Source organism: Grammomys surdaster, unplaced genomic scaffold (assembly GCF_004785775.1).
Source record: "Grammomys surdaster isolate TR1022 unplaced genomic scaffold, NIH_TR_1.0 126531, whole genome shotgun sequence".
NCBI classification, from domain to species: Eukaryota; Metazoa; Chordata; class Mammalia; order Rodentia; family Muridae; genus Grammomys; species Grammomys surdaster.
In genome coordinates this window covers 12,810,052-12,825,774 of record NW_021621323.1, presented here as the reverse complement: position 1 = coordinate 12,825,774, position 15,723 = coordinate 12,810,052, and the positions used below count along the sequence as shown (strand labels likewise).

The following is a 15,723-nucleotide window of genomic DNA, read 5'->3' as shown; positions in this document are numbered from 1 at the left end:
TAGATGATGTATATTCTCAAGTAAAGGTAGCATTTTTACATATTACTTTATAGAAGAATAATTTACATTTTCTTAAGTCAACTTATGGAATTAATCAATTCGTGTATATAGACTTTTTATTTCTTTATCTAAATGTTCAGGGAAATTTGAAAGAACTTTTATAACTTTAAAGGTTAAATTAAGAGTTGTGCAAAGATAGCTCAGATTTGCTAAGCACATGAATGCCTGTTCTGGATCTGAAATCATTCCAGAATCTTCATTTACACAACAGCCAAAGCAACAGAAAGAATACACCCAACTTGGAGGCAAAGGGTGAGCTTAACCTTGGTTTTCCTAGCTCTCAACTTAAAGGCCACACACATGGATGGCGGGCTCTGGTCTTCTGCTCCAATTCCAGGAATGAATAGACAGATTCTACTCTGCCTCAGGTGTGCTGTTGCTGTGGCAATTTCCAAACTAACGAGAAGCACATGGTGCTGGGATGCAGAAGAGGCGCTGAGAATGCAGGCTTTGAAAAGAACACTTGTTACTTAACATACAATATTTGGGCTACTCGGCTAAATAGAACAACGAATTTGTTCTGCAGTTTAAAATATAGAGATCAGATATTTGAAAATCCGTGCCTTAAAGTTGTTATTGAAAAAAAAAATACAATTTAGCAGATAAGACCCAATTGAAAAACATTGGTAGAATGAAAGTTTAGTAAACATTATAAAATAGTCTTTCTGGAGAAGTAGTTACTCAACCAATCATGGCATCAAAAATACATTTTCCCTAGAAATGTGAATGTATGGTGGTGACGCCGTATATGTACACAAACAGCAACGGAGTCAAGTGAGTAAATATTAGTGTAATGGACACACACAACCACTCCCTGTATGCACAATGACTATTTTTAGAATCAAAGAATTCTAATGTGTGTTAGCATTCCTTCGAGGCTCCTCCCAACAGTTAACCTGGCAATAGTAGGCCTGGCTTCCTACAAAAGGGGCTGTTTGGCCTCTCCTCTCTCTTACTCTCTCTCTTTTCTCTCCCAGACCCCTTTCTCCCTCTCCCTTCCCCCTCCCCCCGACTCCTTTCTCCCTCTCCCTCTCCCTTCCCCCCACCCTTCCACATGTCCCAGGCCAGCCCTCTTCTCTCCTCTTCAGCCTCCCTCCCTCCCTCCTTCTCTTCCTCATCCCCCCCCCCCCTTTCTCAACCTCCCTTCCCATGTCCTAAATAAACTCTATTGTACACTATACCCATCATATGGCTGGTACCTCAGGGGAAGGGAAGCTTCAGCATAGGCCTACTGAGGCACCCCTACACCTTACCACACTTGGCTCTACAAACATAGCCTGATCTCTTTTTTTATAAAACACAGCAACGTGCAACCAACTGTAGGTCTTCATTCTTCTTTGTTTTCCTTCTCAGAGCTCAGGAAGGAACCCAGGGCTTTGACCAGGCATGGCAAACACTCTACCATAGAGACACAAGCCACCATCCCTGTGCTCCTTTGTTAATGGAGGATGGGGAGAATGGGAAGAAGTTAAGTTGATTTACTCATTTGACAATTATTTTGAGAGCCTATTAAATGCCAGCTCTCCTGGTAGGCACTGGCAATATAACTACAGACACAATAGACACATTCTCTGTCCTTGGGAAGCCTACTCTCTAATGGAAGAAACTGACAGAGGCTGTATTGCATAAGCACTGTTGATGGACTTCTACATTAAAAAGAACACCAAGCACATTGTACACCCAAACTGTACTTAAAAAGGAGAAGTTTGATGATGTTTAAGCTGAGTACCCCATGTGGTTGTTGGCCTGTCTGGCTGGGGCAGGTGTTGGGCTAAAAAGGTAAGTAAGGCACATATGAAGGGCTAGAAGAAAGCATGTCTCTTTCCAGAGACGGATAAAACCATTGAGTGTAGCTGAGTCTGGAGAGGGAGTGGTATAGGAGGAGGAGGAGGTGTGGGAGGACTAGGTTATGAAAGGATGAGTCTGGAGAGGGAGTGGTATAGGAGGAGGAGGAGGTGTGGGAGGATAGATTATGAAAGGAGACATAACTATTATGGAGTATATGCTTTCCCAGACAGCGACAAGAACCCATTCAAAGGTTAAAGTCAAGGAAATCAAAGTCATATTTTAGAAATTTTACTTAACTACAGAATGGGCAATGGAGGTGGGGAGAGCGACGAGGATTCTCACAGGGGAGAATCAGACTGTGAGCGGTGCTGGGAAAGAAGAGATGTAGAAAGATTAAAGACATCATTAGAAACAAAATAGGTAGCTAGACTCGTAATTGGTTATCCATGGGCATTGTGGGAGAGGTAGGGACTGAAGATTGTCCTTACCATTCCTCCTTGGGAGTTGGGGAAGGGAACGCAAAGGGAAAGGTGAGGTCTCTCGTGAACGTGCTAAATTTGAGGATTATTGTAAGCAGTTAAACTGAGGGATCTTTCACCCTGCTCAGTGCCCTCAACTGGAGTTGCAGATGGAGCTGTTAGCATGCAAATAACAACAAACAGATGTGTGGAGGGACAGAGGGCAGGCTGCTGGTCCGACCCCTAAGGAACATCAAAACTTAAGTCTTGGACAGAGAAGCTGTAGTTACAACAGACTAAATCCACCAATGCCAAAGCCTCGACCTGTGTACTTCTGAATTTGTACGTTCTTCCTGGCCAAGTATTTACTAGAGTTTTAACAGGTCTTACAAGTATAATTTGATTTTTTTCTTTTGTTTTCTTTTTAAGGCCAAAAACTGATAATGAAAGTGGTTTCAATAATCTGTAATGAACAAACATTTGTGAAACAAATAGAAGCTATAAGCCAAAGATCTCTGAATTTCTCAATGCAAATTTTTTTTTTTTTTTTCGAGACAGGGTTTCTCTGTGTAGCCCTGGCTGTCCTGGAACTCACTCTGTAGACCAGGCTAGCCTCAAACTCTCGAACTCAGAAATCCACCTGCCTCTGCCTCCCAAGTGCTGGGATTAAAGGTGTGTGCCACCACCGCCCAGCCAATGCCTAAATTTTTTTAAGATTATAAATTTCAACTGGTCTTAAGCCAAAAATTATGACTCTCTCTCCCTGATCTCCTGGCTTGTCTTTTGTGGACTTGCAGCTCACTGGCAACTCAGAAAGATTTTCTCCGATGAAAACTTCAGTCAGACACATACTTCAAAGACAACCGTGCTGCAGCCTCACATGGAAGAGATGCAGAGGTGGTTCTGGGTGGGTAAGTGGGGGCATGCCACACGTGCTTCTCTGGTTTCATAACACTTGTTGTTGTCTTTTCTTTGAAGACTATGGTAGCCATGGAAATGTGGCCTCAAGGATGGCTGATTGGGAATATGCTCAGGTTTTTTTAAACAACTGGCTCTTTAAAAAAAATAGTCCTTCTTTGTAGTGTGTGCCAATTTTTATGATGCAAATATTCTCACCACAGCCAATTTAACCTACCAATGTGATGTCACCAAAGGCAGAAGAACATGTAGTATAGGCTCTTATGAGCCAGTTCATGTGGCTCCTGTGGACAAAGGCACTCTGTTCTCACAAGAATGGTGCTTAACACAGGAAAGTGAGCTGCACAAAATACTGCTCAGTTCAAAGAGAACGGATCTACTGATGTGTGGTCAGGTTGGTTTTAGTTCCTGACTTCTCTGAACACAAGGCTGGCAGCACTGATGCCGCGCCCACCAGCAGTCTGATGACCTTAGCACTCTTAACTGCTACTTTTTGGCTTATAAGGAATCTTTTCACTTATATTTAAAACTGAAATAATTAAGAATCATTTCAAATCTATTTTTATACCATGAACCAAAGAAATTATGTTACACTTCAAGATAACAGTACAATCTGCATTCTAATGTGTGGAATAAGAGAAAATATTTTATAACCAGGTTTTTTTCTATTTTAAGCAAAAACTTTGATGACATACTACATTAATCCATAACGTATGCAGAGGCAAAAACATCAAACACACCCTATTTTTCCTATAATATATATCCACTTATATCAGTGTGCACACGCATAGTGTTGTCAGGGTATTACGTAATACACACTAAGATTCTTTTAAAGCACTTATGACAAGAAGCACGGGTAGAACCAGAGCTGCTATTATGTGCACTGTATCTTTTATTTTGCATCCAAAAAGAAACTGGCTTTCCTGGTGGCACTGGGGAAGAATGTACTCATTAGCATTTTGTGCACTTACGCAAACTTTCATGGATTCTATTGGAACCTTGCAATCCTACTATATAAAAGGAGACCTTTTTCCAAACACCCGGCGGACATTGATACTAAGCTTGCAAAGGTAAACGTAAAAATATTGTAAACACAATAAAAAAACAATGATATAGTACAAACTTTGGTTTTTGAAAAGCCAAATTTTAAGGCCTATGTTTATGTACAACATAGAGATGCACAGTACAGTCTGTGCTCCTGACGTCTGCTGTGCAGGATTACTGATTTCAGAAAGCCAAGTTAAATGTTCTCACTTAAGTCGAATTTTCTGCTTCAGAATTTCTTGCAGAATAATGTTCAAAATTGCATGAGTAAGAACTTTACAAAGCGGCCTAGTAGACACACTTTAAATAAATTAACTAAGCAGGGCTTGTCAAACAAAAATGCCTCACCACATCACTTTTGTATTTAAATTTCTTTGTTCAAAAAGATGACTCTTAGACAAAAGTATAAGATTTCAAGCTTTTTAGCAAAACTGAAAATATCAAAGTCATTTTTCATTTTCAAAATGTATTTAAAGAAATGCTTGTTTTTATAAAACTCCATAGTATACATTAGAGACATGGCTAGCCAACTGGCTTTAATCTTAGAATATTACAAGTGGCTACTGAGTTCTAAATTTAAACAAGTGATTTGATTCTGTACTTCTGTACTCCTTAACACAGATATCAAAGAAAAATTATTTGATTTTTTTCTCAAATAAGACAGAAATCACTCTTTTGGGAGGAAAACTCCATGCCATGACAGAAAATGCATCATTTTACATCTTAGAGTAATTGTTAGAAAAGAACTATAAAATTATGAACTTTTTGGGGAAAAATGCATCGAAAATGTCTCTAGAAAAAACATACAAGCGGCTAGGGACAGGATGGCAGGCACTGCCAGGCATCCGGCCATAGAATTCACAAAAAGAAGTTAGCACCAGAATCATCTCTAACTTTACAATCTCATGAAGGCCCGAGTATAACATATAAAAACTTACATTTAACTCAAAACACCACCACCACCAATAAATATATTATTTTCAGTTTGAACACACTAGCGTTATTACCTTCACAGCACTGCCGTGATAGTGGCAGGTATCAGTTACTTTGTTTTATACTACGCAGAGATAACAGAGACAAATATATCCCCAAAATGGGATTTTTCAACGGGAGGTGCAGGTGCAACAGTTTTCCAATTAAAACTTATTTGTAGGTACATTTCCCCTTTTTCTTTCAACATGTTTTTACTGGAACTTTACAAGAACTATAGCGTTTCACTGCAACTCCATGCCATGCTATTTGCCCAGTCGCTGTTTTGTGATGTTCAGATTTGGCATGGGGAAGTGGTATCTAAAGGTAGGTACAGATCATAGGAGTGAAAAAGATTTGAATAGGCTAATTGATAGTCAAAAATATATATTCATCCTTGTTATAACAAAGAGTTGAGTTTTAAAGAACACTCATTTATAATTTAAATTACAAAATAGCCAGTACACAATATGAAATATGTCAAACTATTTTGGCTTTCAAATAGCCCAAGTGTATAGTTCTATCAGTTACATACATGGCTACCAAATGTCCAGTGTTTTACTGCTGTACATAAATAATGACAAGGCAAAGAACAGAAACTAGTCCAAGGGCTTGCAGGCCCAGGAACCATAGCATAAGCCAAAAGAAAACGACCACTACTGGTTCCACAATTCGCTCTCCGAAATACATCCTTGTGAAGCCCATGTTGAGGAGGTTTTTGTTCAGTTCACCAAAAAGTGTTCCCATCTTTTTGTAGTCATCTCCAATGGGTTCGCCAGAGTGGTTTTGTGGTTCTTCAACATCCTTAAAAAAAAAAAAAAGACAAACGAAGATATGGACATAAGAAACGGAAATATCTCTAATAGCAATGACCTCACTATCTTCTCCAAATAACTGGGCACACACTTCTGGTAGTCATTTAGTAAACACTAATGAAGATGTCCACAACTCATGAGCATACAACCTCACACGGCAAAGGCATCCTGAAGATGCAAGTAAGGCCGTGATTCTGAGAAGGGGCCACCCCAGACTACCTCACCGACTGATCTAACACAAGAACGTTTATAATAGACTATTCAAAAAGGACAGCCACGGGCTCCGGCTCAGCTGCCATGTTCCCACACTAGAGTCTGACACTGGCTGGCCATCTCAGTGGTACCAGCTTGGCTCGGTGCCCACAAGATGTGGGTGTGGCTGCTGCCTCGGCTGGCCTGCTCTCCGGCCTCCACAGCTCTAGGCATGGCACCTGGGCCAACTCCGCCACCCCTACAGCGCTCGGCTTAACTTCAGACAATAACTGCCATCCTCCCAGTAGAAATAAGACTCTTAATGCTTAAAGTTAACCAAACAGATTTATAAAATCAGCAAATACTCAAATCACAAGATGCCCACACCATTTAGAAGGCTATCCCAATATTCCTAACCTTTAGATTTCATATCAACTAATTACTTGATGCCACGCAGGTCCACGTCCGCAGCCATTTTGCCTTCCTCGCTCCCCTCGGCTCTCTGCGTCTTCCTCTCTCTCCTTCTTCCTCTTCCGTTTCCTCTCCCTCTCCCTCTCTCTCTCTCTGCGCCACCCTCTTCCCTGTCTAATCATAGGCCTCTTGCTGCAAATAGATTTGGGCAGGGAAATTTCTGCCACAATAGAGAGTTGGTAAGATGCTGTGTTCCTCGTTGGAAGATGGAGGGAGGAGCCATGAGCAGTGAAAACAGGCAGCCCGTGACACAGGAGGAGAGAAAGGACAGATGTAGTATCTCTGAAAGAAGCATCATATGTTTGAGATCTACGGTCCTGATCTCCAAGAATATAAGATAATAAATTTGTGTCACAGAACAAATTCCCACTGTTCAGACAATGAGAATGTTTCTTTGGATTGACATACTGTTAAGGGGATAATATCTGAAATGTAAATAAATAAAATATTGAATTAAAATAAAAACATTAAAAAAAGAAAAAAATGTTTTCCTTTCTCTCCTCTGAGAACCTGGTTGCAGGGCTCCCTTTCTGCTGTGCTCCTGTTTCATGAAGCAGGCTTCCTGGTCATTCTAACTTAGTGAACCCAAGTGTCTGTGAACTAAAGTTTTGACAGCTCAAGCTCGGCGGGCTGGAGAATGACTAGTTACTGTTCTCAGCCATTGCTGTTGTGATCTCTCATTGTAAGCTTCTGCTAGCTATGAAGGACTATGTGGGGGCTCTTGCATAGCTTCCTGTCAAAACACGATGAGACTGTAAATGCTTCCTGTTAATCTCATCAGAGGAAGCAAAGTTTTGAAGTAGGATTAATTTTATACAAGACCAAAAGTCTATTGAGAAGTCAGAGCCGCAGAAAATCTCCATGTATACTCAACTGTATATTCCAAGAGTATTGTTACTGCCCAATCTTTCGACAATTTTGAACATTATGCTAGTTCCTAATGTTTCCAACCCACTTCTGTGGTTTTAATATTTATTTCTTCAAAAGTTTATGTGTTGAGGGCGTGGTCTTTAGTATGATATCAAGAGGTTAAAGCTTTAATAGGTGGAGCTTAGTGGGAGGTTATGCAAATGGGAGTTTATTTTAAAAATCGATTATTAATTCTTTCAAGAGAACTGTTAGGAGAGGCTTGGACCTTGCCCTGATCAAGCTTTGTCTGGATTCCTGTTCCAGCATGTAGCCATTACTCCTGAGGCTGCATCCTACCTTGAGGCAAGGCAGCCATGGTGGAACACTAATCTGCCTGGATCAGTTCATTCTGATTTTTAGGATCCAAAACCATTAGCTGAATAAAACATGTTTTCTTTTAAGCCTGTCTCTGGTATTTCATGACAGTGATGAAAAATTGACTAATAGAATAACCCCTTGGAATTTTCCAAACATTTCTTAGTTCTGGCTCCTAGTAGGTTCTAACAATAGAAAGACCAGAGAGACACCACACAGATGAAAAGAGAAGGTAATTGGCTTGGATTAATCTTATGTTTATTAGCTCTTCATTCTCTTATGTGTTCCACGATACCTACTGCACATTAAAACATGCAAATTTGTTATTGTCTGATATTAAGCCATTTCCCTCCATAGCAGCATCTGAGGAATCTTTGATTCGGTTTGCAATTGTTCTGGGTCCACATCTTGATTTCTTTAGTGTTTAATAATACTGATACTGTTTTTGGTTTATTTTTAAAGTTAATTTAAAAAAAAAAAACTTTAGAATCAATTGTTATCTATGGACTCACTGTACTTTGGGTTTTGGGTAGTTCTCGAACATTTCTAAGGTTTTTTGTTGATTTGTTCCCCTATATTTTGTGGGTTTAATATGAACAAAGCACCTAGATCAGATACAATAGGTATTTATTTTAATGTCCTTGTAAACTGAATTAAGTCTATGAATGTGCCTGGGGTTTTCAGGAGAAGAAAGTTAGGTGTTACAGCACCTAACTCCAGCAGGGACTTAGTTAATCATGAGTCTAGATTCAGTGACAGCAGACAGCAAAGATCCTGTAGGAGCTACCTTGAGTAGCCACTGAGATGGCAAGGTAGTACAAGTAAATTTTGACAAGCTGTAGTTATTGTAGCCTGATTCTATTAATATATTAGATATTAGATATAAATATTACATATATAAATAGAATATATTACAAACTCAGTATTTCCAAACAAATATAAATATATATTTTTTCAGATACATACACATTGGAGAAAATAAGTACAATGAACAAATACATACATATCACCCAAATTTAATGATTACTAAATTTTGCCACCTCACTATAGTACTGCTCAGTGTGGCCAACTAAGAAAAGGTTACTAGGAAAATGCCCCCCCCAAAACGTGTATTCACAAGTACAGCTCTATGAGAACATTAGATTCATACAATGAACTTCACAGGGGTTCAAACAATTCAAGGATGACACTTTCAAGCAGGGGGAGGAAATGGGCCATGTTGGTAAACCAGCAAGGTCTAGTGGGCCCCAGTCTGAGTTTGTATTTACTGTACTCTGTAGTCTGAGTTTTGGGCTCCTTGTATACACAACCTTCTGAGGTTGTAACCTCCAGGTTGTTGATGTGACTGAAGTTACCCGACTGATTTTGAGATTTTATAGTTTTATTTTACCTATGCCTGGATTATTGTATTATCAACTCCAGAATTTTCATAAGGAAAAGCTATTAAGTTCTTCCTCTTCTTCTTCTCCTTCTCCTCCTTCTCTTCTTTCTCCTTCTTCTCCTCTTCCTCCTCTTTCTCTTCCTCCTCTTTTCTTTCTCCTTCTCTTCCTCTTCTTCTTCCTTGTTTTCTTCTTCCTCCTCCTTTTCTATGTTACATCCTAACCTCAGTTTCTCCTCCCTTCTCTTCTCCTAGTCCCTCCCCCCATTTTCCTCTCCCCAGATCTACTCCTCTTCCAATCCCCTTCAGAAAAGAACAAACCTCCCAGAGATATCATTCAAACAAGGGATAACAAAGTTAACAATAAAACTAGGAACATCCTTTCATATTAAAGCTGGAAAAGGCAACCCATCAGATAGAAAAAGGTCCCCAAAGCAGGCAAAGAGTCAGACAGGCTCTGCTCCCACTGTTAGGTGTCCACAAGAACACCAAGATACACAACCATAACATATATGTAGAGGATCTATCTCAGACCCATACATGCTCCATGATTATCACTTCTCCATTTTCTAAATATGATTTCCTTCAATGATTTTGTTTTGTTTTGAGACAGGGACTTACTATGTAGACCAGGATGACCTCTAACTCATAGACATGTACCTGCTTTTGCCTCCTGAATGCTGGGATTAAAAAAGGTGTGTGTCCAGCTTGGTGTAGTTAAAAAAAATATATCATAAAGCTACTTTGTTTCTTTTGTGTGCCCTTTTATGTTCCCTTTGTCACTAGAGGCTGGCTGAAGAGATACAGGCAGGGTCCCACTGGCCTATTCAGTACACCTATACAGAAAAGAGCTTTGTAAGGGTGCTGGGAGTGAAGAGGAAGAGAGACATTAGAGGACAGATTTCCAGGTGAAATTCTTGCTCTATATCAGACACTGGCATGGAGATTCTAATGCAGCACCATAATGGAGAACAGTGATGGAGTGTGGTGTCACTTAAATGTCAAAACACCTTTCTTATGAAGACACAGTTGATTTTCCTGAATAAATGTTTCTGCATTTGCTATCTCCCTTCAAAATGACTCCAGACACTTTAAGCTGTTGTATTTAGTGTTTTACCAGTCAGCTATTGCCTTGCAGGGGAGATTTGATGAATTCCTTATTGTTCCAGAAGACTAATACTGGTCACTTGTGGGTATTAGTTACATCTGTGAGCAAATTGAAGGGCAAGTTTTCTAAGGCTGAGCCAGAGGATTTTAGATGGCTGAAAATTAAGTGCTCTGAAATCAGTCTGGAATTTTAAGCAATCTGAGAGTGTTTATTATTTTTAATAGCATAGGATGATCAAATTTTGGGGATAACTATTTGACTTTTGAGAATCCATATAGTCAGATAGCTCTTAGTTCTTCTATTAGCACTTTAAAAATGGTCCTCAAAGGTTCCTCTTTTCTCCTTCCTTGTTATTTCTCACATATACTATTTTTCTTAATATTTATTTTATGTATATGAGCACCCAGTCTTCATGCACACCAGGAGAGGGCATCAGGTCCCATTACAAATGGTTGTAAGTCACCAAGTGGTTGCTCAAATTGAACTCAGAACCCTGAAAGAGCAGCCAGTGCTCTTAACCGCTGAGCCATCTCTCCAGCCCCCTCTAACACATACTATTAAATGGGCAACTTTACCATTTCTGCTCTGTAGATTCTGCCACATTCTTTAGCCAGTAATTAAGTCACCTTTCATTACATCCAAGGAAAGTTAGTGAGACTCAAATCTCCAAACAGTTCTATTTTTCCCTTAGTTGTGCCTAATAGGTTAAATTTTACACAAAATTTGTTTCTTAAAACATTCTAGCAGAACTAAAATATCTTCTATCAAACATATAATACATGCACACACACATATACATACATACATACATACATACATACATATTTTACACATATAGATGCACATACAATGTACAGATTTGTAAGAGCTCCAGAAAAGCTCTCAAAAATTCAGAGGTGTCAGAATTAAACAAAGAATGTTCTGTGTCAAAATGGTCTTTTCTGTTCCTATGGGGCAAAAATAAACATATAAATAGAAAAGTAAGAACAAGGTTACATTCAGTACAACCTTTGTCATCTTATTGCTTTCAAAAATATGTTTGTTCAATAAAATCAATTCAACAAAAATTTTCTGGTGTTGATAATGTATTAAATAAATGACTATACTTTTAACTTCAAGAGGCTAGCAATCCTATAGAGAAGTTAGTATTAAGTAAGGCTATTCTTTTGACCAAAATGTGACATTTTAAAAATTACAAAATGCTTTTGTATTTTGGCTTAATTTGAATAAAAATCAATTTTGAAAAGAGCCGGCAAAATCTTAATATTAAAATATTTAGGTTTATATTTTTAAAGATGAGGTGTTTAACTGTCTTTGTATTATAGCATGAATTATTCTGTGGTTGAAAAAAAAGAAAAAAAAACAGAGTACAAACAAAAAAAACCTCTAACTGAAAGGACTTTAGAACAACATGCAATTTCAACTTGCCAGATGGTATGGTACCACAGGCTTCTTTTGAAAAACCTAATGTTGTCCTGTCAAAGAGAGACTGTTATCCTATCTATCCCTTCTGCAGGGCTGATCAATTTATTTGTGGAATAGAAAACAACTTGATCACCTCCACCACATAATCTTCTTGTTTAAGAAAAATCAAATTCTCCATGGCCTCACTGCTTTATTTAGTTGGACAACATATCTTTCTTTTGGAGAAGAAAACAAAAAACCAATCCTTGACAAACAAACAACCTTTACTTTAATATTTAATTACTTCTAAGTATTAATTTCTTCCACTTTATTTTTCTTTATCTTAAAAATGAAATACAGTGCCAACCTTGAAAACCAACAAATAAATGAAATTTTAACCGATTTAATATCAGTTATTAATAAAAGTAAAATTTATTAAATAGCTCATGCTAACAGGTCAAAGTTTTAATTATACTGATATTCAAAGTATAAAGGAAGTGAAGAGAAGAGACTTCGTAACTTAGTCACAATCACCTTGCAGCTAGTGGAGGGAGATGCATTTGGCAGTGTGGCTCTAATAACCATGTTTCTAAGGTTAATTCACTAACCTTAATCCTATCCTTGACTGTCAGAAGAAAACAAAAGCAAGAGAAGTTGACAAAGAGTCCAAGCATCTAAACAGGAGTGTTGGCACAATCCCAGCTACTCAGGAGGATGAGGCAGGAAGATCTCCAGTTCTAAGGTCTTTGGGGGCAACTTAATGAGACATGTGTCAAAATAATAAAGCAAGAAGCAGTGATAGGGTTCCCCAAAGTACCCTAAGCTCAACCCCAACTGCCACAAAATTAAGAATCAACAGAAAAGACTTGAAACATGAGAGACATCAGAAGCTGGTAATATTCCAGTTTTCTAACTGTATATAGTAAAGAGAGAAATGTAGTTTAGTCAACAAGAGATAACTATCATCTCTCCCCCAGCAAGCTGTTCTTGACTTTGTAGTAATACACTTAATAATAGCCCAGAGCTAAGGACTTGTGCAGAGTGAGCTCCAGGGATCATGGTGAGGCTGTCTACAGACACCATAGTTTCCTTTCTTTCTTTCTTTCTTTCTTTCTTTCTTTCTTTCTTTCTTTCTTTCTTTCTTTCTTTCATCCATTAAAGTTACACAGAGATTAAAAAAAAAGAGCAAGAAAAATGATGAAAAGAAATTGGGAGTTACTTGCTAAGGTCTTTTGTATTTAGGTCTTCTCTTTTTCCACTCAATCCAGTCCATTATTCCACTCAACCTCTCAAAAAAAAAAAAAGGTTGTTTTGAAAAATGTTACCTTCTTGGGAGAAGACACACATGCAAAGCAATAATAGGGGATATAGCATTATACATAAGGGGACTCATGACTATCTTTACTAAGGAGTTATGAATTTTGAAAGCCTCTGAATTACTTTTACATTTGGTTCCTTTGGCTTGTATTTTCTCCTTGCATCCTAGAACCTTAGTCTACCATTACAATTAGGAGTTTAGTCTCTTGGCTCTTCCTCACTCCTCTCCAAGGGTTCCCAATCTCCCTGTTCTGTGTTATTGGTAAACACTGTATCCAGATGCCTTGTTATAAGTGCATGTCTCATGGTTCCTAGTACTTTTCCCACATTCCTGAATCTTTTCAGTCACCTCTCATTAACTGTATCCAATTTCTCATGTGAACTGACCCAAATCTTTTTCACTCTTATATTCTCCTTCCTAAACATACTATTTCTGTTTAAGATTCAATTTACTATCCTATCTTCCTATGTACATAGTTATGTTTTGTTGTACGTTTCTCTATGTGTTCATATATGTAAGTGTGTATGAGTGCACGGCATGAGTATGAGGATCAGAGGATAGCTTCAGGTCTCCCTCACTGCCTTGTTTAAGGCAGGGTCTCTGTTGTTATTCACTGCTGCATACACCAGGCTAATTGGCCACCAATCTTGGAATTCTTCTGTCTCAGCTGCCCATCTTCCAGTAGGGACACGCTAAGATAACAGCTGCATATGCTACTGTATCAGCAGTTTAGAATGTGGGTTCTGGGGTATCCAAATACAGGTTATCAGACTTGCACACCAAGGGCTTTGCCCACTGGGTCATCTCTCCAAGCCAACTCATAGATTTTATACTATAACATATACTTTTTATTCCTAAAGTAAAACAAGAAAAAATAAAAGATCTTGATTTGAACTAAAACAGATGACAATTAGGCAAGTTACACTTTCCTTTCAAGTATGGACAGAACATTTTACCTAGACGAAGGCTAACTCCTAAAAGCACTGATGCTGCTGTTTGGGCTGTCTGAATGTAATATACTGAAAAATAGTTTTTAAAATTTATTTTTTGTAAATTTGCTTCTGTTGAGGTTTAGAAAAGAGTTTTCCAGTTTGTACCTAGGCCAAGAAAATACAGTTTACAGATGTTTATAAGCTCTGTTTAGAATATGCTGGGGTATTTATAAGAAATATTCAAAAATAAATGGTTATTGCTACAATTAAGTTCCTTTAAAATTCATTTCTTTTCTAAGGCCTATAATATGATCTGTTTAATCAAAGTCAATAGTACTTGTAAGTCTGATAATTTTTCAAAACTTACACAAATACTATTCATACAGTGATGTTTGGAGCTGCTCATTACATCCTTTATAATAAAAGCTTCTTGGTGTGAACTGGTCTTTCTGTCAAGTCTAGTGACTTGGTTGATTCTTTTCTTTGCTGTTCTGAAATAACCACTATGCAATTCTTATTAAGTAAAATGTCTCAGTTATCAATCATGCACTAGGTGGGAGAAACTGGTTTTAATAGCTTTTCATTATTTCTAGCACTAAAGGATCTGCAGGGATCTACCCTTGTAGATAAAGAAAAGTGCAGAGTGAGTGAATGAAGGGCTTGTGTGTGAATGAGATGGCAGGTTAGAGTTGCCTGTGTGAGCCAATGAAGCAGAGTCAGAATATGAAGAAACACACCATATCCAAAAGAGAGAAATAAAGGGAATGCTTGGGAAGCCCACAAAGGGAACAGAAACATACCAGACAACATCAGACAAACAGGATGGGCAATGCAGTGTACTTGAACTCACCTTCTGCCATGCTCCTTGGATATGGAAGGGGAAAACAAAAGCCTCCAAAAGGTAAACCAAATAAAAGCTGGGTACCCCACCCTCAGGACAAGTCCAGGGCTTTCACCATCTTCACTTGTGGGTTTTGGCTAGACAGTGATTTCTCTGGCATATGGGTCAGTAGTGGAGAAAAATCTCATTTTGTTATGTTCTATGATTCAAAGCGCCTGAAACTATCTTGAGAGAGGAAGTATTGTTAAAAACTAACCACACAGGCCTCTGACCAAGTTAGGATGACTTAATTCGGCTTGGTACAATTGCTGGGTGAAAGAGAGAAGGCTAGAGTCAGATACTGACAAGCCAAAGGTATAGATGGGAAGAAGCTAGCTCAGGCAGGGAAGGACATAGAACAACAGAGCTTCACTGTCAGGTGGACCACAGATTTCATCAGCTGAGAATAACCCTGGTGTCTGAAAGCTTGAAGTCCAAGGCCTGTGGGCAGATCAAACCCTGGAGCCACCTTATCTCTTAATTCACTGCTGAAGAACTTGAGTGCTCAGAAGTTTCTTGAGTGTACTTGGTACCAAAGGCCGCATCACTCCAGTGGAGTTCTGAACACTTGAAAGGATGAAGACAGTCCCATGCCTGTGCCAACCTCACTGCTGTGACTGCCTCCCACACTCCAGATACACTTGAAAGACATTCTCTAGCTAAAACATTAGCCATGCAGGGGGCTGTACAGAGGTCCCTGGTATGGAGAGAGAGGGGGAGAGAGAGAGAGAGAGAGAGAGAGAGAGAGAGAGAGAGAGAGAGAG

The 15,723-nt window shown here is 38.8% G+C and overlaps 1 protein-coding gene across 1 annotated transcript in view; it reads right to left on the bottom strand.

Annotated features, from left to right (window-relative positions):
* Positions 1-4,093: 4,093 nt before the first annotated feature.
* The window catches only part of Fam241a (family with sequence similarity 241 member A), a 26,639-nt gene continuing 15,009 nt past the window's right edge, over positions 4,094-15,723 (bottom strand). Inside the window, exon 2 of the mRNA XM_028760429.1 lies at positions 4,094-6,041. Coding sequence (XP_028616262.1) covers positions 5,796-6,041 — 246 coding nt within the window. The 3' untranslated portion in view covers positions 4,094-5,795. The remainder of the gene's footprint in view (positions 6,042-15,723) is intronic.